This window comes from Pelodiscus sinensis, chromosome 6 (genome assembly GCF_049634645.1).
Source record: "Pelodiscus sinensis isolate JC-2024 chromosome 6, ASM4963464v1, whole genome shotgun sequence".
Lineage (NCBI taxonomy): Eukaryota > Metazoa > Chordata > Testudines > Trionychidae > Pelodiscus > Pelodiscus sinensis.
In genome coordinates, this window is record NC_134716.1 from 10,145,924 (window position 1) to 10,164,630 (window position 18,707).

Consider the following 18,707-nt stretch of genomic DNA (forward strand, 5'->3'; position numbering starts at 1 on the left):
TAATTCGAGAGTGGCCCTTACTCTGACTCCTGTCTGCATACACTAGTCTTTAGCTTACATTATAGTGAGGTAGTTGAGTTAGTCTAACAAGAAAAATTTAAAAAACATCAAATAGACTAGTAGCACCTTAAAGACTAACAAAACATGTAGATGGTATCATGAGCTTTCATGGGCACAAATCGCTTCTTCAGATGACTTCAGTATCATCTGAAGAAGTGGGTTGCACCCACAAAAGCTCATGATACCATCATGCTTTGTTAGTCTTTAAGGTGCTACTAGTCTATTTGTTGTTTTTTAAGTTTTAGCTTAAGTTAGTTAATGCTATAAACTCTAGCTAGCAGGCCCAGCTGGAGGTGCAGGGGGAAACTTGACAGCTCAAGTTAATAATGAAGAGGAAATGCAGCTATTCTGTGCAATTGATCAGGTCATTCTATGCAACTCCAGTGTAAGTTTGGTGCTCACCCAAGCTACCAGGATGAGAGCAAACCCTGCACTAGTGAAATAGCATACCATGTACCAGAAAGAATGCAGGTTTGGTGGATGCATTTGGATTTTAGCACAGCTTCTGAAGCTCCTTGTGCACATTTTCTGTGCTAACAAATGGGCAATACCTTTAATAAAACGTAATAAACAGTTCTAGTATAATTCTTCAGGAGGGTGACCACGCCTCGTCCTTTAAATACTTCATGTCTCACACATATCGGCTACGTCGACACTGGCATGATTTTCCGGAAATGCTTTTAACGGAAAAGTTTTCCGTTAAAAGCATTTTCGGAAAAGAGCACCTAGATTGGCACAGATGCTTTTCCGCAAAAGCACTTTTTGCGGAAAAGCGTCCATGCCAATCTAGACGCGGTTTTGCGCAAAAAAAGCCCCGATCGCCATTTTAGCCATCGGGGCTTTTTTTGCGCAAAACAGTACTGTGCTGTCTACACTGGCCTTCTTGCGCAAACGATTTGCGCAAGACGGCTTTTGCCGGACCAGGAGCAGCACAAAAGCAGATGATTTTGTGGAAAAACTTGCCAGTCTAGACACAGCCATCCAATATAAGGGCATTACGAAGCATCTGTTCTGCTAAAAGCCAGTCTTTCCAGGCAGTGATGCTGAAAGGGCTCCCTGCTGCGACAGAAGTGCTTGTGCAGAAGTGTCGCGCAGGACGCTGGCTACCTAGCGCCCAGACTTTCTCCTGGCGCTGCCCCTAATTTACCTAGCACAGCGCAGGCTCCCCAGGGGTCCTGAATGTCGCCCACTGGGCACGTGGCAGAGGTTCTGGCATTCGACTGGGGGGCGGGTCTTGTAGCCGCCTAAATAAGCCACGTTGTGATCCCACAGGCAGCCTGGCTCCTCGATTGGACGCTCCCAGGTTTGGCCAGTGCCCGGGCTCTTCCCCTAGAGCGGCTCCCCTCTGGCTACGTCACTCCGCTAGCCCCGCCCCCGTCTGGCTCCGCCCACCACCTTTGTTCCGTCTCCTTGCCGGTACAATACTGCAGCACCCGTCCGCCCCCTACCCCCAACATGCTCCGCCCCTTTCCCGTCCTGGCTCCTCCCCTCCAGCGCTGGCCCCGCCCCCTGCCTTCGGCCACGTTCGTTGGCTTGGCCCCGCCCGGCGGCTCGCGCGGGCCAGACATGGCGGCGGCGCTGGCGGGCGGCGCGCGGGCCCGGCGCTGGCTGCTGTGGTGGCTGCTGGCGGCGGCGGCGCTGGCCCCGCGGCCGGCGCGGGCGCTGATCGAGGGGCTGTACTGCGGGCGGCAGGTCTGCTACGACGTGCTGGGCGTGAGCCGCGCCGCCGGCAAGGCCGAGATCGCCCGCGCCTACCGCCAGCTGGCCCGCCGCTACCACCCGGACCGGCACCGCGGCGCGCCCGGCGGGGAGACGCTGCAGACGGCGCACGAGAAGTTCCTGCTCATCGCCACCGCCTACGAGACCCTCAAGGTGAGCGAGCGGGACCGCCGCCCCGGCCGGAGCCGCTCCGGTAAGAGACACCGCGGGGGCGGCGCGGCGCCCGGGGAGAGACGCGGAGAGAGGGGGGGGCTTGCCCGAGGGGCGGGGAGAGACGCGGGGGGGGGCTTGCCCGAGGGGCGGGGAGAGACGCGGAGGGGGGGGGGCTTGCCCGAGGGGCGGGGAGAGACGCGGAGGGGGGGGGGCTTGCCCGAGGGGCGGGGAGAGACGCGGAGAGGGGGGGGGCTTGCCCGAGGGGCGGGGAGAGACGCGGGGGGGGGGGGGCTTGCCCGAGGGGCGGGGAGAGACGCGGGGGGGGGGGGCTTGCCCGAGGGGCGGGGAGTCCCGCGCGCGCCAGCTTCCAGCCGAGAGCCATGGGGGGCGCCACTTGCTGGTGGTCCTGAGGGGGGTAAGAATTGGGGTTCCCAGAGCCATGGCGTAGGGGGTTGGGCACAGACTGATGGGGGGGGTGCGGGAGATGGGGTGTGCTTCTGGCGGGAGGGGATCGTCCTAGGCATCATTCCCTGTGAGCTGCCCCCCGGGAGAGATTCGAATGAGAGACCTAGAATCCAATTTTAAATCTTCCCTGGTTAAACCTCACGGGTCCCCTTTGCGGTGCGTTGCTCTGGCCAGACAGAGCCCGCCACTCCACGCCGCAGGTGGGGGGCTGCTCTGGATGCTGGCTAACGGGTTCCCCCAGTAAGCATGCTGGTAAGGTGAACGCTTGCCAGGTAACTGGTTAACTCTGGATATCCCTAAATCAGATGCCACCCAGCTGATCTGCAGCGCACCCACAGCTACCAGCATGTGTTTGTATTGGTGGTGCACATGCACATATGCCTTGGTGCACGTAGCAAAATGTATTCTGCACGTAATGGAAATATTTAGAGGGAACATTGATCCTAGGTCAGGGGGCCTGAGGAAGTACCTGATACCAGGGCTTGCAATGAGAGGGTGGGGATGGAGATTGGGTGACTTGGGGAGTTGGAGTTGGCTCTCAGCTGAGGTCTGGCCCAGGTTGACCGAGGCTGGGATCCTGTTCCCATCAGCAGGACTGTCTGGTCCTGGGGCAGTAGCAAGGTTCAAAATCCAGTCTCTGTAATTGGCAGTAACTCAGCAAAGAGAGGTTGAGCCACTGTTCTCTAGGGCTGTGTTTACATTGGCGTGATCTTGCGCAAAAGCGGCCGCTTTAGCGCCAATACTTGCTGCCTGTCTACACTGGCCACAAGTTCTTGCGCAAGAACACTGACATTCTAATGTATGAAATCAATGCTTCGTGCGCAAGAACTCTGATGCTCCCTCTCAGGAATAAGTCCTCTTGCGCAACTGTTCTTGTACAAGAGGCCAGTGTAGACTGGCAACATGAATTTCGTGTGCAAGAAAGCTCTGTGGTTAATATGGCCATCAGAGCTTTCTTGCGCAAGAGAGCGCCTACACTGGCATGGATGCTCTTAAGCAAAAGCACATCTCTTGCGCAAAGGCACATGCCAGTGTAGATGCTCTCTTCTGGAAGAGTTTTTGCATAAGAACTCTTCCACAAAAGAGTTCTTGCGCAAAATCATGCCAGTGTAGACGTAGCCTAGCTGTGGGCACAGCAAATCAGAGCTGATAAGCTAGGGGGGACGTGTAGAAGTAGATAGAGCAACTGCCCTGAATTGTGAATAGAAGATTAAGGATCCATTAGAATAAGTTAATGTAAAGAATGGGGTAGGTTCGGAGAAACGTGAGAAGTGTAGGTAAGGTAAAATAAGCGAGGAATCATTTTTTTAGTATTAATCACTGAGGTGTTGTGCACTAGCAAAGGTCACTTCCTTATTAGGAATGTTAAGCATGTCCTTCATTAATTGTGTAGTAAACAAAAATTTGACTGCACAAATTTGTAGTCAAAATTTTGTTGACTACCCGATGAATCGATACGGGGTACAGGACGTCCTCGCTAGAAGTCGTCTCAGTATACATCTGTTCCATACTAAAATCATTGATGCTTGTAGGAATTGATGTGTTAAGTCCTCCCATTCCCCTCTCTTCAGTTGCACAAATCCTCCCACTCCCCCCCCCCCCCAAATTTGTGCAAATGAAAGTGCGCCATGGGAAAAAAATTGCTTCTTCCTCTTGCCATGATCCCACAGAATCCCACTCTGCGGTTCCTATTTTGGGTTTTGCAGAGTTTGGGGGATTAGGGAGGGAGTCAGCTGGATTAATTTTGAGTGAAACACTAAGGACAGCCATAGTACAACAAGTCCCTGGAAATATGACTCTTACAGAAGTTATGCTATTCCACTTCCCTGGGCAGGACATTGTCACGTAGTGGATGAAAGAGTATGTCTGAAGATTGCATTGTGTATTTTTCTTTTAGGGTGTGATTTGTTCTGCATTTGTCTGGCTCTTATTTGCAGCAGCCTATCAATATAATTTCTTAAAATAGATATTCATCATAATCAGGGCTTCACAAACCCCAGTGAGGGCCACTCGCCAGCCCCACACTGCGCATGCGCCAGACCAGCACTGCGCATGCGCAAAACGCCGGTGAATGGGGCGCACGAAGCGACCGGCTGAAATCTACTCGCCACGGGCAAGTAGATTCAGCGATTTGTCGAGCCCTCATCATAAGTATTTGTACTCTGCTTTCATAACAAATGATTAATCTGTGCATCTAGGAATGGAGTCGCTCTCCCTTCTCTACCACCTATATCAACACCACACAAATGAACAAATTAAGTACAGGCAGTCCCCGGGTTACGTACAAGATAGGGACTGTAGGTTTGTTCTTAAGTTGAATTTGTATGTAAGTCGGAACTGGTACATATTGTAGGGGAAACTCTAGCCAAACATTTCTCCAGAGCTCAGTTTTATTCTCCCACACCTCACTTCCCTCAGTCCTTTATTCTCAAGCTGAGGTGTCTGCTGAGAAAAGCCGCACTGCGTCTCCCTGGTCTGCTGGGGGGGGCGCTAGCTTCGCGTATCCCTGGTCTGCTGGGGGGAAGCAGCTAGTGCGGGGTTGCCTCACCCCGTTTGTAAGTAGGGATCCGATGTAAGTCGCATCCATGTAACCCGGGGACTGCCTGTACAGTAAAACTCCAATTCTCCAGCATCCAGTGGTCCAGCACTCTTGACAGTCCGGCACCAACTGGAACCTGGAAGTGCTCCGGCCAGCAAAGACAATTGGAGCTGCTATGAGCCCCATGGGTGCTCATGGCTGGGAAAGGGAAGGGGAGAAGACGGGAAAGGGATTATACCCCTGTGACAGGTCTGCTGGGACCCACACTGCGACCGGCCGAGGGATGGGGGTGGTGGTGGGCGGGAACAGTGCGGCGAGGGACAAACCCTCCGCCGTTTTGCAGGAAGGCGGGGGAAGCCCCGCACTGCGGCTGAGAGTTTCTGGGAGGGAAACGGGCTCCTCACCCCCCAGACTGCAGTAGTTATCGCCGAGCAGGGCAGTGGAGAGGGGCGGCTCTGCCAGACCAACCCAGTGGCACCCCAGCTGCTCTGCTCTGCAGCTTCCCCAAGTCTGCTGCTCGTCAGTTTCAGCAGTGGGAGACTTGGGGAAGCGGAGTGGAGCAGAGCAGCTGGGGTGCTGCCGGGTTGGTCCAGCAGCGCTGCCCCTAACCCCCCTGCTCGGCGGTAACTACTGCAGTCTAGGGAGTGGGGTGCCCACTCCCTTCCTGGAAACGCTCGGCGGCGGCACGGGGCTTCCCCCACCTTCCTGCAAAACGGAGGAGGGTTCGCCCCTCGTAGCACCGTTTCTCACCCACCCCTCGGACACAGTGCGGGTCCCAGCAGACCCGTCACAGTCCCCCGCTGGAGAACCTCCCAATACTCCAGCATATCTGGCACCACCTAGGTCCCAAAGGTGCCGGATTATCGGAAGTCTACTGTAAATTGGATGAACCCCAAGCACTTTGTATAAATGTGGTTGTGATATAGTGGGAAGTGTAACATTTTGTATCTGAAGGCTATAGAATAGTGGTTCTCAAAGTGTGGACCACAGGTGGGCCGCAGGCTCGGAGCTCCCAGCTCCCTCAGTGGGGAGCTTGAGCTGGTGCTCCAGCCCTGTGGTCCCCTGCAAGGTTAGAGTGCCAGCGCCAGCTTCCTGCTGCAGAGGGGGAGGTGAGCCTCACAAACTGGATCTGGCTTGCAGGGGAGGTAGCAGCTCCCCTGCACAGCCACTTCGTCTCTCCCTGGCTGAGGGAATGGCAATGCAGGAAACAACTCACCTGGAGGCTTTCCCCGATGATGTCCAATGGGGGCAGAAGCGGGTGGTGCCTGGGAGTGGCAGGAGGCACGGAGCCAGGTAAGCGCCCCCATTCCCACATGCACCCTCTTCCTCTCAGACCTCCCCACCCTCAGCCTACTCCTGCACCCTACCTCTCAGCCAGTCCCCTGCACCCCTAGCCCCTTCTGCAGCCATTTTGTCATCATGGGTACTTGGCTGGTGGTCCACGGAAAGGTCTGTAATGAGCAGGGCCAAAAAGTTTGAAAACCACTGCTACAGAAAAAGGTGCAATATACCCATAGCTCATCATGGGGAAGGGTGTATAATATCTGAAATGAGGAATTGTTTGTTGGTAGGGATGTAAAGGGATAGCCAGTTATCTGGTAAACATTGTCTTACTGGCTAACTGGCACTTGGCACACTGCTGCGGCCTGGTGGGGCACAGTACACCATGAGCAGGGGCCTGTTTTAGCCCACTTCCGCCCACAGCCGAGGGGGAGGCGGCAGTTGCATAGTAAACAAGTTGTTTAACCAGTTAACATTTTAAACAGGATTTTACATCACTGCTACCCAACCGTTTAAGTAATGTTCCATTACTTTTCTTGTTGATTTAAAGGAATGAGTGCAGGATCAGAATGGCTGAAGGAATTTGTAAGGAAAGACTATCATGGTGAACTTGGCTAAGCCACAGTTAAGGGATGGGGAATATATTCTACAGATATTTTAAGGGAAAAAGAGGGGAATTCTGCTGGATGGTACAAAAGGTATAACTAAGACTAACTAAATATAATTAAAAGATGAGGTGCTTAGGCTAAATACTAAGAAAGTGAAGTGAGTGAAGTCCACTATGCTGTATAAATCTCCCAAAGGAAGATTTGCCGTGACACTTGGTGCATTTTTATTAGACTGCCCCCAAAACTAGAAAACATACTCTTAAAATACAGAATTTTATTTCAAAACAAAAAACATCACCTTGCATTGACCGAGATTAATTGGAATCAGTTAATACCATCTGTCTGATTTCTAAGATTGATACTTTGTGCTTAGTATGTGACTGTCACATGGTTAACTACTTCAGAATGATATTTCTTTAGGCAAGACCAAGTATGTAGCCCTGACTAAACAATATATATGTGTTTTAGAATAAATCCATTTTGATTATCAGAGTAGAGGAAACAATCTGAAGAATTCTCATAATACCTGAAAAACAGACGCTTAATATTGAATATTAATGATGTAGGTTTCTTTAAAAAGTCTGTCCTCTCTATTCCTTATAGAAATCAGTCCCACACGGATTTTACAACAGTTTCATGGTTAACAGTGTTTTATCACTGAAGTGTAATTTTGGTAACTAAAAATCACTCCACTGCCAAGCTTTCATATCTTATGAAATGTACTATGTGACATTGATTAAAAGCTCAAGGATTTGAACCTACAACATTTTGTGTTAACTTTTTTTTGACAGGATGAAGACACACGTAAAGATTATGACTACATGTTGGATCATCCTGAAGAGTATTACAGCCATTATTATCACTACTACCGCAGGAGGTTGGCACCTAAAGTTGATGTCAGGATAGTGATTCTAGTGACTGTATGTGCTATCTCTGTGTTTCAGGTAAAATATATACTGATGCTTGTTGTGACTGTTCTTATTGAATTTCTAAACTGGAAAATAATAAAATGTGAAGTCTAGATTTCATTACCATTAGTAACTGAAGTGGCTTTTTAATTGTACAATTAGAAGGCTCCCCTATCTGTAAGTGTTGTTTACTATCATTGGTGCTCTAGGCAGATATTCATCTAGTCATATAAATCTATATGCTAGACCCTTTCGTTGATGTTTTTGGTACTATAAATTTAAAGGATAAGCATCTTACACTACTGGAGAAATAATATGGTTCCATGGTTCAAAAAATTAAAGGCTGAACAGTCCATCCCAACTGTAGGGCTAGATTATTTTTCAGTGTTAGACTGAGCCAGTTTCTCATTTTGATATCAGTGTTTTAAGAAGCTAATTTTTAAACTGTTCATGACGGATGTATTTAAAACAATCATAATCCTCCTGATTTCATAGTATATCTTAGAATAAAAATTAGTTTGGATCAGTGAAGTCTTCCTCTTCAAATGAATGATTTTTCTCTGTAGAAACATACATACTATGTATTGAATAAATTAATAACTTTGTATACATTTTCAAGCAATTGTATAAATAGAATAAATTTAATACCTCTTTTTAATATTTAACATGTGTATTGGAGTTACTTGTTGAAGACTTCTCTAAAAGATAAAATGTCCAGTAGTTAATATGCTGTAGCTGAAGAAATCTTGAACCTGGCTATCTAATGGTTCCTGATGTCTCACACGGTGCTTTTCCCAAACAACCCAACTAGGAGCTTTTGATTCTTTAATGCTTATGTGGCATCATTTGCAGATCAGCAGCTGTCCTAGACTTCTCATTCTCCAAACAGTGTAGACTCGTAGATTCATAAAGTCTTATACAGCCACTTTTCCTCAAGTCTTTGGTTTTGATGGAGAAATTTCACCTGCCTCCCATTCTTTTCCTTGGGTAGAAATGAGGAGATTGGAAAATTTCAGGCAAAAACCAAACTGGAAAATAGTAAAATCTGAAGCCTGGATTTCTTTATCATTAGTCAGTTAATGCTGATTGTAAAGCAAATAACCTCATGTCTAAATCCAAATTTGCATTTTTTTCTATCTCCTGCCTTTGCTATAGCTCTTGTCTTAATTTAAGAGTTGCACACACTATGAGGTGGTATTGCATTGTTAAGGCCTGTTGATTTTAATAACTATTTGGGTGAATTAGGAAGAGAGAAGGCAGGGTTTTTTTCCCTCATTTTTCTATCCTCGTTTTGTCTGTCTCATCTTAACTCCAACATGAAGCAAGACATGGAAGGGGATTGAGTCTTATAAAGCAAATCCAATCAAGTTATAAGATTGCCCTTGTATAAACTATTTTTAATTAGCCATTTTAAATGGTTAATGTCACTCAATGTCCTGTACTATACTATTCGTTTAGTTGCAAATCCAAGAAAATTAAAAATCTTTAAGAACATTTTTTCCTGTTGCAAAGTGGATACATCAGTGTGACACTTTAAGCTAATACATATAGTGTGCCAATCTAAACAGGGACTCATAGTCCTGTAATGTTATCATATGGATTAGCTTCTGTGGGGAAATTCTCTGATACTGAATTTAGGGCTGTGGATGACTAGTCGCTTCCTCCCCCCTCCCTTGCTGTATCTATAAAGAAGAGGCAGTGGGGTGAGGAAAGGAAGGGGTGCTTCAAAGCAGCAGCGTACTGTGGAGCCAGGGGTCAGCTGGGAACCCTGGGCTCCATACGGTGCTGCCACTTTGAAATGCTGTAGGGAGCACGGAGCCAGCGTTTTCGCCTCTGAAATGTAGCAACATCCTTGAGGCTGTTGCTACACTTCAAAGGTGCAGGCACCCTGTTTGAATAACTGATGCAAATTGTATTGACTATTTGATTAGCCCATTAATCTAAATTTAACATCCCTAGCTAAATTGGAGAATTAAAATTAAAGTCTCAAGTTACTTAATGGATTTCAGTTTGCAAACCATGATTCCATTTGTATCAAACTTTGGCTGATAGTGATGTTTGTATGTGGGAGCAATGATCTCATAATAGAGTTCCACTGTACTTGACAAGTGTAGAATTTCCGTCAAGTGACAAACTCAAAACATATCCCCTATTGTGCCATTATCCCTTGTTGCAGTATGCAACGAGTAAAGAAACTCTGCATTCTAGTAAAAAAAAGTATAAGCAGCTGAGCCACAGTGCTTTAGTATGGAAGAGAAGCACTTTCTTAACTAGTGTCATATTCTGTATCAAGACATGATGCTTCTAGTAAATGAGTTTCTAGAATATGCTGTGCAAACTTCCCCCCATTGTTCTGTAATTTTTTTATATCGCTAAGAATAAATATAGCAGTTGTTAGCATACTTGGTTTCATTAATAATGTGGGGTTAAAAACCTGTCACTAAGACAAAGCAAATCAGCAGGAAAGGTTGCTAATGTAATCCACAGGATAATCCTTCAGTATGAAAATAACTTTCATCTGATAGAATACATGATGATTATGAAAATTAATCCTGCACTGTTTTAGTACTGTTGTAAACGTACTGTATCCATCTCATTAAAAGAGTGAAATTATTCTTCTCCTTGTACACTGTAGATTGTGAAATATTTTTCTTTAGCAAAATGAGCACAGGGTTGGAGCCTAACAAGTAGAGTTCTAATCTTGAGTTTAACACTGCTAATACATTGTGGCATTTGTTCTCATCCAGTAGTTGGCCCACAAAAAGGTTCAAGTCTGCTACGGTGTTGATCCAAGGGATCTGGCCCTTTAGCAGGCAGGAAAATCACATGTAAATCTCTTCAGTCCCCATAGAAGACCCTTTAAGCGCAGGGATGTTTTTACATTAGTGTTGCTACTGACTTGTAAGACTTTGAGCAAGTCTTTGATGAAGATACCTGCGCATTTCATATTTATGGAGAGGATCAGGATACAGTGAAAAAGGCAAGAAGTTACCTTGAATTTGCTGAAGATGTCCAGTCATTTCACCCCTCAGCATCTGTAAAATATAAAATTTACTAAATGTGATTATTCTTAATTTTTAACTGAACATCCCAGAGGCAGCATATTTTCCTGTGTTTTTCTTCTGTTTAATGCTACTGCTGGAAATAACAAGCTGTTACTATTTTATATTCTAGTTCTTCAGCTGGTGGAGTAGCTACAATGAGGTCATCAACTACCTTGTCACCGTGCCAAAATATCGTCTACAAGCACTTGAGATTGCTAAGCGACAAGGTCTACTGAACAAAGCTAAAGAAAAAGGCAAAAACAGACGGTCTAAGGAAGAAATCCGTGAGGAAGAGGAAGAAATCATCAAGGACATTATCAAAAATAAAGTAGATATAAAAGGCGGTTATCAGAAGCCTAAAATATATGATATCCTCCTGTTCCAAATCCTGTTAGCTCCTGTTTACTTGTGCAAATATATAGCTTGGTATTGTTGGTGGATTTATTGCTTTCATATTAAAGGGCAAGAATATGGTGAAGAAGAGAAGCTATATATCATACGCAGAAACATGAAAATGTCACAGTCTCAATTTGACAGTCTGGAAGATAATCAGAAAGAGACTTTTCTAGAAAGGCAGCTATGGATAAAAGAGAAGTATGAGGTGAGTACGTGCGGAAAATTGTAATGAAAATGAATGCTAAATGTCCAATTCGCCCAGCTTAAAAACTGGTGTTCTCCTGGGGTATCTATCGTGGTAGTACTGCAAGTAAGACTGTGATTCATTTCTAGATATCACTCATTAAACTGGAGATTTTTGGCAATGAGATTTGGGATTTCTGACCAGAGACTCTTTGTTCATCTGTAGTGGTGCTAGGTATCACAGCAGAATGTGCTGTGCTCCAGAGAATGATTCCATAACCCCTTCAAAGTAACTGTTTATCCAAACCATTTCAGATTTTTTTTTAAATCACTCTACCAATTCATCTAGTTCCTGACTCTGTCCTCTTTGCCCTTCAGTAGTTCCTTCAATTTCTAGTGATCCAGGATCATCTTGCTGGGAAGTGGCTGTTTTATTCAAGTATAGAGCTTGATTGCTCCAGGTCAGAGACTCCACAGAATATACAAGCTCTGTGCCCAGGTCCTGGGGATGTTCCAGAACCTATTACAGTAAAACTCCGATGGTCCGGCATCTGATGATCCGGTACTCCTGATGGTCCGGCACCATCAGGAACCCAGAAGTGCTCCGGGCAGCCGGACCGTTGGAGCTGCTCTGCCCCAGGTTCCCCGATTCAGCCACTGCTAAAACTGACCAGCGGCTGAATCGGGAACGCCTAGGACAGAGCAGCTGGGGCGCTGCCGGGTTGGTCCCATAGCGCTGCCCCTCGGGCCTGCGGGACCCAACCCGGGCAGCGCCCCAGCTGTCCCTGATTCAGTTGCTGTTGAAACTGATCAGCGGCTGACTCCGGGAAGCCCGAGGCAGAGCTGCTCTGCCCCGGGCTTCCTGGAATCAGCCCCTGATCAGTTTCAGCAGTGGCTGAATCAGGACACCTGGGACAGAGCAGGTGGGGTGCTGCTGGGTTGGTCTCGCAGCGCCAAGTGTTGGCGCTACCAGACCAACCTGGCAGCGTCCCAGCTGCTCTGCCCCAGGCATCTGGATTCAGCCACTGTTGAAACTGACCAGCGGCTGACTCCAGGAAGCCTGGGGCAGAGCAACTCTGCCTCTGGCTTCCTGGAGTCAGCCACTGATCAGTATCAGCAGCGGCTGACTTAGGGACGCCTGGGGCAGAGTAGCTGGTGTGCTGCAGGGTTGGTCCAGTAGCGCCGCTCCTCAGTGTTGTGGGACCAACCCGGCAGCACCCCAGCTGCTCTGCCCTAGGCGTCCCCAAGAGCAGCTGGGGTGCTGCCGGGTTGGTCTCGCCACGCCAAGGGTCAGCACTACCGGACCAACCTGGCAGCACTCCAGCTGCTCTGCTGCAGGCGTCCCCGATTCAGCCGCTGCTGAAACTGAGCAGCAGCGGCTGAATCAGGGACGCCTGGGGCAGAGCGAACTATTGGAAGGGGGGGGGGCTATGAGGAGTCTGGGGTGGCATCCCCACCCTTCCGATAGTCAGGCAAATCTGATAATCCGGCACCCCCTGGGTCCTAAAGTTGCCGGATTATCAGAAGTTTACTGTACTTTTAAGTACTGACTATGCTTGTTGTTGTACAAGACGCAACTGGAGGATTATCTTTGTACCAAGGAATTGGTAACTGAGAACACATTAGGAGCCTTTATAGTTCTTTAGCACAGTAAATCTATGTTTAACAGTTTTCTGCCTTACTGTGTTGCTGTGGTGATATTAGGATTTTTGACAGCAGTACTTCATGTGGTGTTGTATTATGTCCCCACATAGTGTGTACAGTTAGTGAGTTCAAGGTGCAGAGTTTTTCAGATTTCATGTGCTGAAACACTTCAGTTGCCATTGAGATACCATGCAGTTACCCACTGTTGGAGATCAACACTATGGACTATATTACTAGAAGCAGGCTAGCTAGTTCAGGAGCAGGTGATAAATACTAGAAACTGAAAGAATCACTGTAACAGCAGTGCCAAATTCTAAACCTAGATAAACAGACTTGAAAGTGTATGTGAAGTCTTAACTTCCCCGTTATTTACAATAGGTGGCTTCCATATGGCATAGTGAGGTTTTCAAATCTGTAAGGGAAAACTTACAGTTTAGACCCTAGACTTACTGATTCTTTGAAACCTGCGTGGTTAATATTATTATCTCTCTTGAGGAAGTTATTAATATTAGTGTTGTTAAATTTATTACCAATGAAGAAGTATTTAATTTAAAATAATTATAAACTAGAATTAATAATTCTAATGCTTCAAATGTGGGGATAAAAACGTTTGCTTCTGTAGCTAGACAGATTTAAAAAAAAAAACTGTCAAATTTAACTGCACTCCAAAATTTGTCTAGTTAGTCTTGACTGCAGAAGGAAACACATATGAAAATGGCCAGAAGAAACAGTTACACCAGTGGATCTAACTATTGCCTTGAATATTTCCTATATCAGCATCCTGAGAATGGCCTCTCTGTTTCTGTAGAATAATACTGTCTCCTGCATAAGCATGCAACTTTTAGATGAATATTCTGTGTGTTTTAAAATACATTCTTTTAATTGCTTAATAAATTTGAGATAAGGCCAAATTCTGCTCTTACTGTGGATTTAGAATCTATACTGGTGTAACTCAACTGAAATTATTGGAGCCAATTAATGAGCCAATTCTGCATTCCACCAGCAGTCCCACTGACCTGACTAAAGTCTGCAGTTTGATACATTGTAATAGCAGGAATAGCCCCTTGCCTCTAGTATAAAGCTTACCTTAAGGGCTCACTTTTTCTTGGGCTTTATTTAAAGTCACCTTTTCTTTCTCCTGTTCAGGTCTACAAGCAAGAACAAGAGGAAGAGCTAAAGAAGAAGATGGCCATGGACCCACGATGGAAGAGATACAGGCGGTGGATGAAGAATGAAGGACCTGGAAGATTAACGTTTATTGATGACTGAAGTCTGCTAAACAGTACCGATAAACTTGATTTGCAAAAAAATTTCGTAACTATGAGGGAACACTGCAGATATAATTCCTAAAGATCCAACCTACAGCAACCAGGATGACTGTCAGGGTGGGAAGTGCAGATCCAGAGAGCAGGGTAGATGTGCAGCCTCACAACAGAAGTTTACAGGAGATAGACCATAGGCAGGAAAAGTGAAACGTCTGCCTCTCTTACTCAGGAAGCTCAGGGAGTGGGGAGATAGTAGGAAGAAGCAGCAAACCCTAAAGACCCATGGTGCCTCATCTGATAAATGGGTGTGACTGGAGACAAACAGCAGGAGAGCTGCAGGTGGTTTATAGTCAGGGTCAAGATTGCAATTAAACACCCGTATACTACAGCCAGGACTTACAGGAGTGAGGGAGAGGAGAGGCTGATTTGATTAGAGACTGGTAGCAGGGAATGGGGTTCTGGGCATAAAAGGAAAATACCAACTTTTACTGAAGTCAATGTAACCTAGATCTGGCCTTGAAATTCAAGAAAGAGCTTGTATTTAAATTACAGCGTGGGAATCAGATTTTTCCCCCTTTGGTCGTAAGCACACTTGATAACTCAGTTGCAACTGGTACATTTATCAACAGCATCTGCCTTGAAAAGAAACACTCTCCCATGGAATTTTTTGACTGACTAAAAATGTAAAAATATATTTCTTGTAGGTCAAGATGATACATTACAAGATTTTTCAATGCTTTTTAATCATTGGTCTGATCCAATGCTTACTGAGGTCAGTGGGAGACTTTCCATTAATGACTTTGAGCTTTGGATCAGTTTAAATGTGTAAGTCTGGTAGAAAGCAAAAATACTCAATTGTGCCCCCCCCCCCAAAAAAAAAAACACCAACCACCAAAAAACAAAAAATCCTGAGCTGCAAAAAGTATGGCTAAGTCTGCATACAAATATGGACTTGACACACATGCAGTACTGTTTTAAGAAAACAGCTTTATGATATTACGTTGACCAAACATTGTACCAAAAAGGTCCAGCTATTAAACCCTTTTCTCTGAACTTCCACATATAAAATTATTTCAGTAATTATTCAAATAATAAATAGCTGCAATACTTACACAATTTACAATAAGGACAATGCTAATAGTTCCCTATACCTCCCCTAGATCAAAGGTTTTCAAACTTTTTCGTGGAAGGGAAAAGCGAAATACCTCTACTGGTGATAGTCATCAGATTCCTGACACAGCTATAGCAACTATTTTCCTGAAATATTAAGTATATATTTTGGTTGTCTTAAATAGCTGGAAACAAAGAAGAGTTAGCATACTGTGACTAGCCTGATGTCGAAGGCAGGGATGTTAAATGGTGTTTAATCAGCTAATTGACTAGTTGATGGAATTTCCATTGAATAGTCGATTAATTGATAAGGGAGGGGACTGCAGAGCTGCAGCAGGGTTAGCTCCCGGCTCCAGGAGCTAACTCTGTTGCGGTACTGCCTTTTAAATGTATTAAAAGTTGCCAGGCTGTTAATACATTTAAAAGGCTGAAGTGCAGTGGGGGGGGGGACCTGGTGCAAGCCAAGACCTGATTCCCAGCTCACACCCGGACCTCCGCTACTTTCCTGCCTCTCCGTGGAAATGGTGATGGAGGGAACTGGCTTTTAAGCTGCTCCCCCCACCTTGCTGCCTCTCTAATAGAGGCAGCAAGGGGGTGGGGGAGAAGCGACTAGTCAAGTCACTAGTCAGTTATTTGATATAGATACGCATATGCTTATTTATACACAAAAACTTGTTCAACACTTATCAACTTGGGCTTGAATTAAAATATTGACTGGTTAATGCACAACAAAGGAATTTTCCCCAACTTTGATATTAGCATTTCCACATCAAATGCCATGAATGGGACACATTCAGCCTGACTTAATTAGCTTCATTAACACTGGTCCTACAATTGACAGGTAACTGCTGTTGCTGTTACATATATCCTGGATTCTTTCGCTTCCACTCCAACTCATAGTGTGTTTTACCCACAAAAACCTCATAGAAACTAACATGTTAGATCAAGTGCCACAGGACTGCTGCTTGTTCCTGATTAAGAAGCTTGTTCATTTCATACCGTATGACAGCAAGGACATTTCTGGGCTGTTCTCTCAATTGTTGATTTCTTTAGGAGTCTGAAACAAGAAATTGATTTTTATTCCTTCATACACTTTCTGAATTCATAGCAATGGAAATTATACTTTAAAATGTGTTATGGTCCTATGAGTCTGATCTACTGGTTGTGTGTAAGTAATGCTATGACTTACACTCATTTCCCATACTGATGATCTGAAGAACATACTTTGTTGATTGAGATTAGTATAATGTGCAGAACTGGGAAATGTCTGATTTTTAAATGAAAGAATGTGTTACTCTACTCTTCTCACCTTGTATTGTTACCTGCTGGGCGTTAAGGGGTTAATTGCTGTCATGGAACAGAGCAAGCCATGAACTGCCTGGGATGAGGGATGCCAAGCATGCCATGAATGAACAATAAAACCCTTAAAATCACTGAGAAGGGAGGGGTTTATAATTTAGGCAATTCCCTAGACAGATATACTTGTCTGTAGAAGTACCACTTCCTTAAGGGAAATTATGTACACTGGTTTTGACAGGGTTCAAGAAGAGCAGCAAACAGTGAACTAAGAATTTTTATCAAGTCCTACCTGATAGGGCGCACATGGTATCCCACTCACTAGATGCAAGAACTGAAATAACACTCTCACCAAGAGAACCAGACCCTACAGAGAGGTTTTGGAGGATTTTAGCACTTACCAGGGTTTCCAAAGATATTTTCTCTGCAATACTTTTTTTCTTAATAATTACTGTCTTTTAGTGTATATAACCTAAAATATACAAGGTTATATAACCTTGTGAGGTTTTACAATCCCCCGCCCCAGGCAGGCTATACTTGTCTGTGTTATACACGGGTTTTTTTACTAAAATTACAGGAAGACAAGACTGACTCTTACTTGATAAAAGCAGCATATTTTAATAGCGACAGTGATGTTAAAATACATTAAAAGTTAAAACTTTAATGTGAAACTAATAAAAGACTAAATAGATGGTAAAACAGTTTAAAAAAAGCCATCCTCGCATTGTCATAAAAGACATAAGTTCATTCATTCTGCATCACTAGAATCAGTGGTAGCAGCATCCTCCTCAGCGTCTTGAGTTTTCAAAACTTTCGGCATAATTGCTGTTTTGAAAAACATCTGTAAAATCCATATCCAAGGCTAGGTGAGCTTTGGTGACGGTTGAGGTCTGTGGTGCCGAATCAGCATCGCTGTCGTAGTCAGATTTAGAGCTAGACAAGTCAACGTCGGGAAGAATTTTATGTTTACAGAACCCATTCCGAATAGTAGCTACTTGGCTTTCTATCCATGGTGTGCTTTTTTCCTACGATGTAATTTCGCAAAATCTGCTGCTTCCTTTCTCCACTCCTGAACAGACTTTTCGTTGACAGAATATTTTCTCCCTGCTGCTCGGTTTCCATTATTCTTTGCATATGTCACAACTCACAATTTAAAGTCGGCTGTGTAGGATTTGCGCTTAGGCATGTTTAAAAAGTTTTAAGAAGTTTTCAATACTTTTTTTAAAGTTCATTACAAGTTAAAACTACTAAAGGAATAAATAAATGGTAAAATGGTGTGGTTCAAAGGGGTTATATACCCGCAATAAGGCTTGTAGCATACTTACTGCTCAGTGTCATTAGCTGCAGTTCATTAACACTTCATTACAGGTGCTGTTCATTAACAGTACCTGCCATTTGTTTTCCACAGGCTATACACGTGCACGGGTTATCTAAAACTTTTTTTACACAATCAGGAAAAACCGTGGGTTGTGCATGGGTGTGGGTAATACACGTGCATGGGTTATATATGCTAATTTATGGTACTTTGCTTTGAGAAGGCTGGCTAGATATTGGTAAACCTTGGGAGAGAACAGTAGGGCAAGTGCTGAACTAAAAACAGACTTGCTAAGGTGATAACAATGTGTGTCCAAATCCTTGGTGTAGGAGAGGAATATAGGTTACTGCCCTGAGAGACCTGAACCCATAAAGGCCTGGGAAACAGTGATAGGGCTGCCAATTTTCCTGACATTATACCATTTGCAGCAATGCACATCAGACCCAGCCAACACATCTGCAATTCCTCCCCACTCCTTTTTCTGTTTTTATAGCTTAGCTCCCTAGGATCTTATCAGTTTTCTTTCCCCTGCTATTTTTTCCAGTCTTCACTATGGATGTAGTAGTGTAGTTGATTAACCAATTAGCAAAAGCTTAAAGGTTAATGCTATAGACTACACAGGTTTCCCTCTTTTCCCCCTCCCTCCGCCAGTAATTTTTTTAGCTGGCTGGCCAGCAGCGTGGCTCAGTCCTGGCTCCTTCCAGGTCCAGGACCTACTGCC

General features: G+C 45.2%; 1 protein-coding gene across 1 annotated transcript; it reads left to right on the forward strand.

The window, feature by feature from the left end:
* The first annotated feature begins 1,527 nt into the window (after nt 1–1,527).
* On the forward strand, nt 1,528–17,946 carry DNAJC25 (DnaJ heat shock protein family (Hsp40) member C25). The gene is made up of 4 exons (XM_075931426.1): nt 1,528–1,932; nt 7,617–7,769; nt 10,908–11,378; nt 14,147–17,946. Exons 1-4 carry the CDS (start codon nt 1,627–1,629, stop codon nt 14,267–14,269), a joined length of 1,053 nt encoding a protein of 350 aa, XP_075787541.1. The 5' UTR covers nt 1,528–1,626; the 3' UTR covers nt 14,270–17,946.
* The last annotated feature ends 761 nt before the right edge of the window (nt 17,947–18,707 follow it).